Source organism: Alexandromys fortis, unplaced genomic scaffold (assembly GCF_014885135.2).
Source record: "Alexandromys fortis isolate MF-2015 unplaced genomic scaffold, M_Fortis_MF-2015_v1.1 scaffold_21, whole genome shotgun sequence".
NCBI lineage: Eukaryota > Metazoa > Chordata > Mammalia > Rodentia > Cricetidae > Alexandromys > Alexandromys fortis.
In genome coordinates, this window is record NW_026067905.1 from 15,437,696 (window position 1) to 15,447,357 (window position 9,662).

Here is a 9,662-nt window from a genome sequence, read left to right on the forward strand (position 1 = left end):
AACACTGTATATAAAATCTTTAAAAAAAAAAAAAAAAAAGAGGGCTGGAGAAGTGGCTCAGAGGTTAAAAGAACTGACTCCTGTCCCGGAGGTCCTGAGTTCAATTCCCAGCAACCACATGATGGCTCACACCATAATCTATAATGAGATCTGGTTCCCAGAACACTATATACATAATAAATAAATTTTAAAAAAAAGAAAGAGAGAGAGAAAGCTGGTGCTGGAGAGATGGCTCAGAGGTTAAGAGCATTGCCTACTCTTCCAAAGGTCCTGAGTTCAGTTCCCAGCAACCACGTGGTGGCTCACAGCCATCTGTGATGAGGTCTGGTGCCCTCTTCTGGCCAGCAGGCATACACACAGAATATTGTATACATAATAAATAAATAAATAAAAAGAGAGAAAGCCAACCTTCTGACAAAAAAGCAAACTATAAAATAAATAAGGAAATAAATGAGTGAATGAATAAAGCAACAAGAAAAAAGAGAAAGCACAAGGAACACACACACACACACACAGAACCTTTAGCATTGGAAACTGTAATATACAAGCCAAAGACTGGGAAGACCAAAACATACCCAAACAAAGCAATATAAGACAAAAAAGATTCTACAAAATGACCATTGCCTTTGTTTTGTGTTGGCCATCTACTGACTGCTGGGCTGTGGACTCCCCTTGAGTGTAGCATATGTACCCAGCGAGGTTCTGTTGGACAGAACCAATGTCCACTTCCCCTCTCAACACTACCTGACTTAAACCTACGCTGGCCTCTGTGGAGGGTGAGGACACGGGTCAAAGAATCCCAGGCTAACTCCAAAATATTTCAATTGTATTTTCTTTGTTATAAGGGGCAAACTCACGAAACAGGAATGCGAGAGAAGTCCAACCTCAGCCGTGTAGTATGGGAACCAGAGAGAGAAAACCCTGGGTCAGCAGGCAGTTTTCTCTGGGTACCTATAAGATCACGCCCTCACCTGGTCCAACCTCTTGAAGATCATTGGCTGACAGTTCCCCCGTTAGGCCTCTGCAAGCTGCCACAGTCTCTGAGTTCATAAGTGCATCAGTCCCGCTGTGTCTGGAGAACCCTGCTTCCTCGGCACCACCATCCCTCTGCCTCTTGGGATTGTTCCTCCTCCTCTTCCCCATAGTTCCCTGAGCCCTGAGTAGAGGGGTATGATGAAGACATCTCATTAGGACTGACAGTTCTCCACTTTTATTTGTTGAGACACAGTCACCAAATCTGAGTGCTATTGATTTAGCTCACTTGCTGGCCCATGAGCTTTAGGAATCATCTACCTTAAACTCCTTTTTTTAAGTCAGCTTTATTATTTATTTTAAATTTATTCTTATGTCTATTTTATGGATAAGAGTGTTCTGTTTCATATATGTCTGTGTACCACATGTGTCTGGTACCCCAGGAGGCTAGAAGTGGGTGTTGGGTCCCTTGGAGTTATGAACAGTTGTGAGCTGCCATGTGGGTGCTGGAAATTGAACCCAGGTTCTGAAAGAGCAGCCAATGCTCTTACCCACTGAGCCAACTCTTTAGCTACACACACACCCACCTTGAACTCTTGGCCCCCACGCTCCACCTCCTAAATGCTGGGATTATCAATGTGTTTGTTCCACCTTGCCTGGCTCCTTCTTGCTCAAGGTTGATTTTGACTGTGGGTTTTGTGTTTATTTGTTTGGGATTGTTTGTTTTTCATCTGATTTATTTATTTCAAGTATACGTGTGAACTTACGTAGCCCCATATGTGGAGGTCAGAGGCCAACTTGAGGGAATCAGTCCTCTCCTCCTATTTAGTTTGTTTGTTTACTTACTGTAATTCAGGAATTTGAAACCACAGGCTCTCATGTGCTAAGCAAACATTCTACCATAGAGCTACACTCCCAGCCTCTTTTTTGTTTCATAGTTTGTTAATTTGTTAACACAAGCAAGCGGGATTTATTTTAATATTCATTCATTCCTTTGTATTCGCGCATGCTCATGTCACAGCGTGAGTGTGGAAGTCAGAAGGAAACTTGCAGACGTCCCAGGGATTGAACTTCAGCCCTCAGGTTTGGCTGAAAGTGCCTTGACCGACTGAGCCATCTCATGGGCCCAAAAAGGATGATTTCTTTGTTAAAAAGATTGCATTTCATTTTTTAGTTGTATATTGGGAGTGGGTGTGTGTGTGTGATATTTGCATCTGAGTGCAGTGCCCACAGAGGCCAGAAGAGGGTATTGGATTCCTAAAGCTCGAGTTACAGGGGTTTCCAAGCTACCCTACATTGGTGCTGGGAAGCAAACTGGGACCTTCTGAAAGAACAGTGAGTGCTCTTAACTCCAGCCCTGAGAGGAGGGCTTCCTAAGCTCCCTGGGTGTAAGACGGAGTCTCACGCAGCCCAGACTGGCCTTGAACTCTTCATTTTCCCACCTCCACCACCACCCCTGGAATTAAGGTGTGTGCTACCTCGCCCAGCTCAGTCAAACTGACAAGTGTTCTTTTATGTTTACCGTTCTCTTATTGTAGTGCTTACTTTGGCATATAGCCATTTTGGGGGGGGATGTTTGTGGGAAAGTGGGCGGTACCAGATATGTTTCACTCTTTATTTTTCCCCATCCAGGTTTTGGAGTGTCACAGACCAAAGCCATCATGACGCTGGTCTCTGGGATTCCAATGGGCCCACCCCGGCTTCCTCTGCAGAAAGCCACTCAGGAGTTTACTGCTAAGGCTGAGGCCAAGCTGAAGAGCCTGGACTTCCTTCCTTTCCCTGGTGAAAGGGAGGGGAACGTGGGAGCCTGCAGCTAGGGCCTGTTGAGGCTGGTTATGTTTACTGAGACTTCACCCGTCTTCAATAGTACGTTCTCTTCTCAGGGATTTTTTTAGATGATTTTGAGCTAAGCCTTTAGCAAATGGAATCCCACACTAATAAATATTTAAATAACAAATGTGGTTGTTTTGTTTATCAAGACAGGGATTCTCTGCACAGCCCTAGCTGACCTGGAACGCACTCTGTAGACCAGGCTGACCTTGAACTCAGAGACCTGCCTGCCTCTGCCACCCACATTCTGGGATTAGATTAAAGGAATGTACCAGTACAGTCACCCAGTCTAAATATCAATTATGAACCTAAAAATGTGTGCGTTATAAAATGTTGGCTGCTGAATTTCTTGTAAACAACTTGTTATCCTCTGCTCTGAGCATGAGACCCTGTTGGCAGGCTGATGGGGCTGCAGTTGAAAGATACCAAGAGCTGGGGGCATGGTCAGAGCCCTATATAAGCTGCCCCTGAACACATTAAAGTGGGCATTCTTGGCATTTTTGTATCAGAGATGACCCGGGTCCCCGTGTCACTGTCTGTGTGCGTGTGTTTTTAAGTCTCCAGCTTAGTTCCCAGCTCACGTACCATCCCATAGTGCAGGCGCTACAATAAAGAAGTCATAAACCATAAGTTATTAATTTCACAAAATAATTGTAGAGAAATATCTGGTTATATAGATAAAATGGGACCAAGTGAAAACTGTAATAATAATTATAATTATTAATTATGTGAATTCATATAATTACTATTATATCGAATACTGTATTAATTATATGATTGATTAATAAATTTCATCTGCCTTTTGGGAGCACTCATTGTCTTAATCTTACTTTAAAGTTTTATAATTTGAGTATTCTATCTCATTGAATTTTTTTGGTTTGTTTCTTTTGAGACAGGGTCTCACCTTGTAGACCAGGCTGGTCTTGAACAGACCAGCTGTTTTCAAATAATTTAACTGGGACTGGAGAGATTGCTCAGTCATTAAGAGCACTGACTTGTCTTCTAGAAGACCCAGGTTCAAATTCCCAGCACCCACATGGCCTCATATCTAATCTGTAACTCCAATTCCAGGGGATCTAGTGCCCTCTTCTGTCATGCATGTACTGTCCCCAGGGCCAAAGATGGGACTGGATCCCCAAGAACAGGTAGCTGTCAGCTACCTGGTGTGGGTATTAGGAACCTAACTCAGGTCCTCTGGAAGAACAGCAAGGACTCTTAACTGCTGAACCATCTCTCCAATCCTGGGAATGCTCCCGCCCCACCAAACAGGGTTTCCCTGGCTGGATGTCTTGGACTCTTTGTAGACCAGGCTGATTTCTAATTCAGAGATTCCCCACCTCTGCCTCCTAAGTGCTGGGTTTAAAGGGGTGTGCCACCCCTGCCACCACCACTGTCTGAATTCTTTTCCTCAGTAATCAAATAGCTTTGTTTTTAATTTAAAGCTGGACCTGGAGAGATGGCTCAGTAGTTAAGAGCGCTTGCTGTTCCAGAGGACCCAGATTCCATTCCCAGCACCTACATGACTCTCACAACTATTGGTAACTCCAGTTCCAGAGGATCTGATGTCCTCTCTGGCCTCCACAGGTACCAGGCACACATGTGATACGCAGACATACATCCAGGCGAAGCATTCAGATGTATGAAACATTTTTTAATTTAAAGAAAGCAACCAGGGGCTGGAGAGATGGCTCAGAGGTTAAGAGCACTGCCTGCTCTTCCAAAGGTCCTGAGTTCAATTCCCAGCAACCACATGGTGGCTCACAACCATCTGTAATGGGGTCTGGTGCCCTCTTCTGGCCTGTAGGCATACAAGCAGACAGAATACTGTATACTTAATAAATAAATAAATAAATAAATAAATAAATAAATATTAAAAAAAGAAAAAAGAAAGCAACCAGACCTATGCTAATAGGATAACTTGAAGATAAACATACTTGCTACTAAGTTTGATGACCTCAGTTCAAAGCCAGAAACGCACATATATAAATGTAATCTTTAATTTTTTAAAAGTCAAGTGTGGCAGCTTGAATGAGAATAGCCCCCAAGAGGCTCCTAGGTTTGAATACTTGGTCCCCAGTTGGTGGAGCTGTTTTAGGAAGGATTAAGAGGTGCGTTTTTTAAAACAAAGGATACTTAAAAGAAATCCCGACTCCTAGGACAGAGAGAGCCTGAAGAAACAAGCTCCACCGGGAGCAGAAGCCAGGAACAAATCCAGCCCTGGGAGCCAACCCAGTCTCAGAACACTGGTGGATCAGGACTAAGCCAGCAAACAGATCCAGAGTCAGCTGATCTCCACCAGAACAGATCCAACTCCAAGACAGGGACTTCTGCAAGAGAAGATCCAGACCAAGATTTACAGAAACAGATCAAAACCATCAGCCTAGGCCAAAGTAGGCCTGATACAGCAAACTCCAAGGGAGCTGACCAAAGCACAGGAGCACTGAGCTACCTCCAGGAACAGGAATAACCAACAGGGTAACTAGAACTGTGACACTGACTATACCACGAGGAACAACCATTTGAGCTTTGGATTCCCTGGCACCTAGAAGATTATTCAACAGAATCTCAGAAAACCCCAACCACCCCTATTAGAGGAAAAGGTGAGTAGAAAAGGTAAGCTCACATGCTACACCACAAAGAACAACACAATATCAGTAAAACCTAAAGACCCTACAAAAGCAAGACCTGAAAAACCAAATATGGATGAACCAGAAGAAAATGATCTAGAAAATAACCTCAAGAGAATGTTTGAAATTCTTAAAGATGAAATGAGAAAATACCTTAAAGAAATGGAGGAAAAAAACAAAAAATTGGAAGACATCAGCAAATCACTTAAAGAAAACCAAGAAAAAGAACTCAGACATATAAAAGAAACTATTCAGGACTTGAAAACTGAGATGGAAACAGGAATCATGAGAAAAAGAGCAGGAACCACAAACACAAGCATGAACAGCAGAATACAAGAGATGGAAGAAAAAATCTCAAGCACTGAAGATACAAAAGAGGAAATAGACTCATCAATCAAAGAAAACATTAAATCTAACAAAAGCTTAACCCAAAATATCTATGAACTATGGGACACCATAAAAAGGTCAAATCTTAGAATAATAGGTATAGAAGAAGAAGAAGAAGAAGAAGAAGAAGAAGAAGAAGAAGAAGAAGTTCAACTCAAAGGCACAGAAAATTTATTTAACACAATCATAGAAGGAAACTTTCCCTACCTAAAGAAAGATATGCCTATGAAGATACAAGAAGCTTACAGAACACAAAACAGACTAGATACAAAAAAAAGTCCTTTTGCCACATGATAATCAAAACACTAAACATACAGAGTAAAGAAAGAATATTAAGAGCTGCAAAGGAAAAAGGCCAAGTAACTTATAAAGGTAAACCTATCACAATTACATCTGACTTCTCATTGGAGACAATGAAAGCCAGAAGGTCATGGTCAAGCATTATGCAGATATTAAGAGACCATAGATGCCAGCCCAGACTACTATACCCAGCAAAACTATTGATTGCCATAGAAGGACAAAACAAGATATTCCATGACAAATCTAGATTTCACCAATACCTAGCCACAAACCCAGCCCTACACAAAATACTAGAAGGAAAACTCCAACCCAAGGAAGATGGCTACACCAACAAAAACACAGACAATTGATGATCTCATTACAGCAAATCCCAAAGAAGAAGAAAATAGCGCAAATTAACATCACCAACAATGAAAACTAAATTAAGAGGAGATAGCAACCACTGGTCATTAATATCCCTTAAAGTAAACGGACTCAACTCACCTATAAAAAGGCACAAGCTAACAGATTGGATACGAAAACAGAATCCATCCTTCTTCCATACAAAAAAAATGCATCTCAACCTCAAAGATAGACATCCGTCTCAGAGTAAAGGGTTGGGAAAAATATACCAATCAAAAGGACCTAAGAAACAAGCAGGTGTAGCTATCCTAATATCTAACAAAATAGACTTCAAGCTAAAATCAGTCAAGAGAGACAAAGAAGGACATTTCATATTAGTACAGGGAAAATCCATCAAGAGGAAATTTCAATACTGAACATCTATGCCCTAATACAAAGGTACCCTCATATGTCAAAGAAATACTTCTAAAGCTTAAATCATATATTAAACCCCACACACTAATAGTGGGAGACTTCAACACTCCCCTCTCACCACTGGACAGGTCAGTCAGACAAAAAATGAACAGAGAAATAAGAGAACTAGCAGATATTATGAATCAAATGGACTTAACAGACATCTATAGAATATTCCATCCAAACAGAAAAGAATATACCTTTTTCTCAGCATCTCATGGAACCTCCTCAAAAATTGACCAAATATTCAGTAACAAACCTCAACAAATACAAAAAAAAAAATGGAATAACCCCAATGTACCTTATCAGATCACCATGCTTTAAAACTAGAAGTCAACAGCAATACCAATCCAGAAAACCCACAAACGCATGGAAATTAAACAATACTCACCTGAATCATCAATGGGTCAAGGAAGAAATAAAGGGGGGAATTAAAGAGTTCCTAAAATTCAATGAAAATGGCTGGGCGGTGGTGGCGCATGCCTTTTATCCCAGCACTTGGGAGGCAGAGGCAGGCGGATCTCTGTGAGTTCGAGACCAGCCTGGTCTACAAGAGCTAGTTCCAGGACAGGCTCCAAAGCCACAGAGAAACCCTGTCTTGAAAAAAAAAAATCAATGAAAATGACCACACACAACATACCCAAATTTATGGGACACAATGAAAGCAGTGTTAAGAGGCAAGTTCATAGCACTAAATGCCTACATAAAGAAGCTGGGAAAATCCCACACTAGTGAATTAACAGAACATTTGAAAACTCAATAGAATCAATAAATCAATAAATATCAATAAAATAAAAAAAGGAAAAAGAGAGGGAGAAACAGGCTGGGTGGTGGCAGTGCAAGCCTTTAATCCCTGGGAAGGCAGAGGCAGGAGGATTTCTGTGAGTTCGAGGCCAGCCTGTTCTACAAAGTGAGTTCCAGGACAGGCTCCAAAGCAACACAGAGAAACCCTGTCTCAAAAACAAAACAAACAAACAAACAAAAATCAAAGAGAGAGAAAGNGGGGGGGGGGGGGGAAGAGAAGCAGACCACTGGTCATGGCGGCCAGGGCTAGGGAGTGGGAGAGTGGAAGAGAGCAGTGGAGCTGCAGTGGAGATACTGAGAGCAAGAGATGAACAGAGCACACTCAGAGCAAGAAGACAGCCAGAGAGAGGACGTGAGAATGGTGGGTGTAGCTGGGGGGTAGGCGGGAGCCTGGGGAGGGGTGCTGGGAATGAGGATAGAGGGAACCTGGAGGTCAGCCTGGGCTCTGATACAGGACCACAGATACAGGTACACCACACTGGAGCCCTGTGTCCCTTTTGCCCTTCAGGGAAGTGACTCCTTTAGGCAGAGGGAACAGGCCTCACAAGTTCCTGAGGAATGCTGGCTTTTATGTAAGTGCCAGGAACCCTTATTTAGTCCAGCTTGAGGTCATTTCTGGACATTTGGACCTGAGACCTAAGGAAAACCAAATAACACAGGTCACAGTGTGTGTGTGTGTGTGTGTGTGTGTGTGTGCGCGCGCACGCGCCGCGCTCTCTTCCCACCCCAGTGTTCATGGGGATCCTCCCTTTCCCTCTCTCCCTTCAGTCCTTCCTGCTCTGTCTGGCCTCAATCTTGCTGTGATCCTCTAGCCCCTGCCTCCTGAATGCTGGAATTGAAGGTATGTGCCACAATACCACACAATTTAATTTTCCCATGAAAATAAATATTGCGCAGGGCGGTTGTGGCGCATGCCTTCAATTCCAGCGCTCAGCAGAGGCAGGCTGATCTGAGAGCCCCAGAGCTCTGATGGGGTTGGGTTTTTGTAGTAGCAAAGGTGGGGTGTCTGTTGGCAGGTGATCCTATGGTTGGAACGTTAGGAATTTTCTTTGGATGGTCTGTTCCTGGATGGTGCCTGGGTAATCTCAGTTTGTAGTCTTTCTTGGAACCTGGGTAAACTACTAAGACTCAGGCCTCTATTGAGTTTGTCTTGTCTGTGTGCTACAATAGAGATCCACTTTCCCGAGTGCTGGGATTAAAAATTTATGACACAAACCGGGCGATGGTGGCGCACGACTTTAATCCCAGCACTCTGGAGGTAGAGGCAGGCAGATCTCTGTGAGTTCGAGGCCAGCCTGGTCTACAAGAGCTAGTTCCGGGACAGGCACCAAAGGTACAGAGAAACCTTGTCTCGAAAAACCAAAAAAAAAAAAAAAAAAAAGAACTAGTTTCCAGAACAGGCTCCAAAGCTACAAAGAAACCCTCTCTTGAAAAACATAACAAAACAAAAACATTACCAGAGTCGCCTGGGCGGTGGTGGTATCTACCTTTACTTCCAGCACTCAGGAGGAAGAGGCAGGCTGATCTCTATGAGTCTGAGAACAGACTGGTCTACAGAGCGAATTCCAGGACAGGCTCCAAAACTACAGAGAAACCTTGTCTCCAAACAAAACAAAATCAGGGCAGGGTTTTTCTTCTTAGACACCCAAATGTGTGTTGCAGCCTCTGTTTAAAGATAAAATCTGAACTCAGGCTGGGCTGTGGTGGCGCATGCCTTTAATCCCAGCACTCGGGAGGCAGAGGCAGGCGGATCTCTGAGTTCGAGGCCAGCCTGGTCTACAAGAGCTAGTTCCAGGACAGGAACCAAAAAGCTACAGAGAAACCCTGTCTCGAAAAAAAAAAAAAAATCTGAACTCAGCTCCCTGGGAAAGCTGTCGTACAAAGCAGCCTGGGGACTGACCATACCTAGGACTTCTTGTGCCTTTACTTAAAGCATAGGAAAGTGCC

The 9,662-nt window shown here is 43.2% G+C and overlaps 1 protein-coding gene across 3 annotated transcripts in view; it reads left to right on the forward strand.

Annotated features, from left to right (window-relative positions):
- The window catches only part of Npl (N-acetylneuraminate pyruvate lyase), a 39,479-nt gene extending 36,550 nt beyond the window's left edge, over window positions 1–2,929 (forward strand). For all 3 annotated transcript variants that reach the window (XM_050135359.1, XM_050135358.1, XM_050135360.1), the window contains one exon: window positions 2,605–2,929. In XM_050135359.1, the coding sequence (XP_049991316.1) occupies window positions 2,605–2,789 (185 nt within the window). In that variant the 3' untranslated portion in view covers window positions 2,790–2,929. The remainder of the gene's footprint in view (window positions 1–2,604) is intronic.
- Window positions 2,930–9,662: the final 6,733 nt, after the last annotated feature.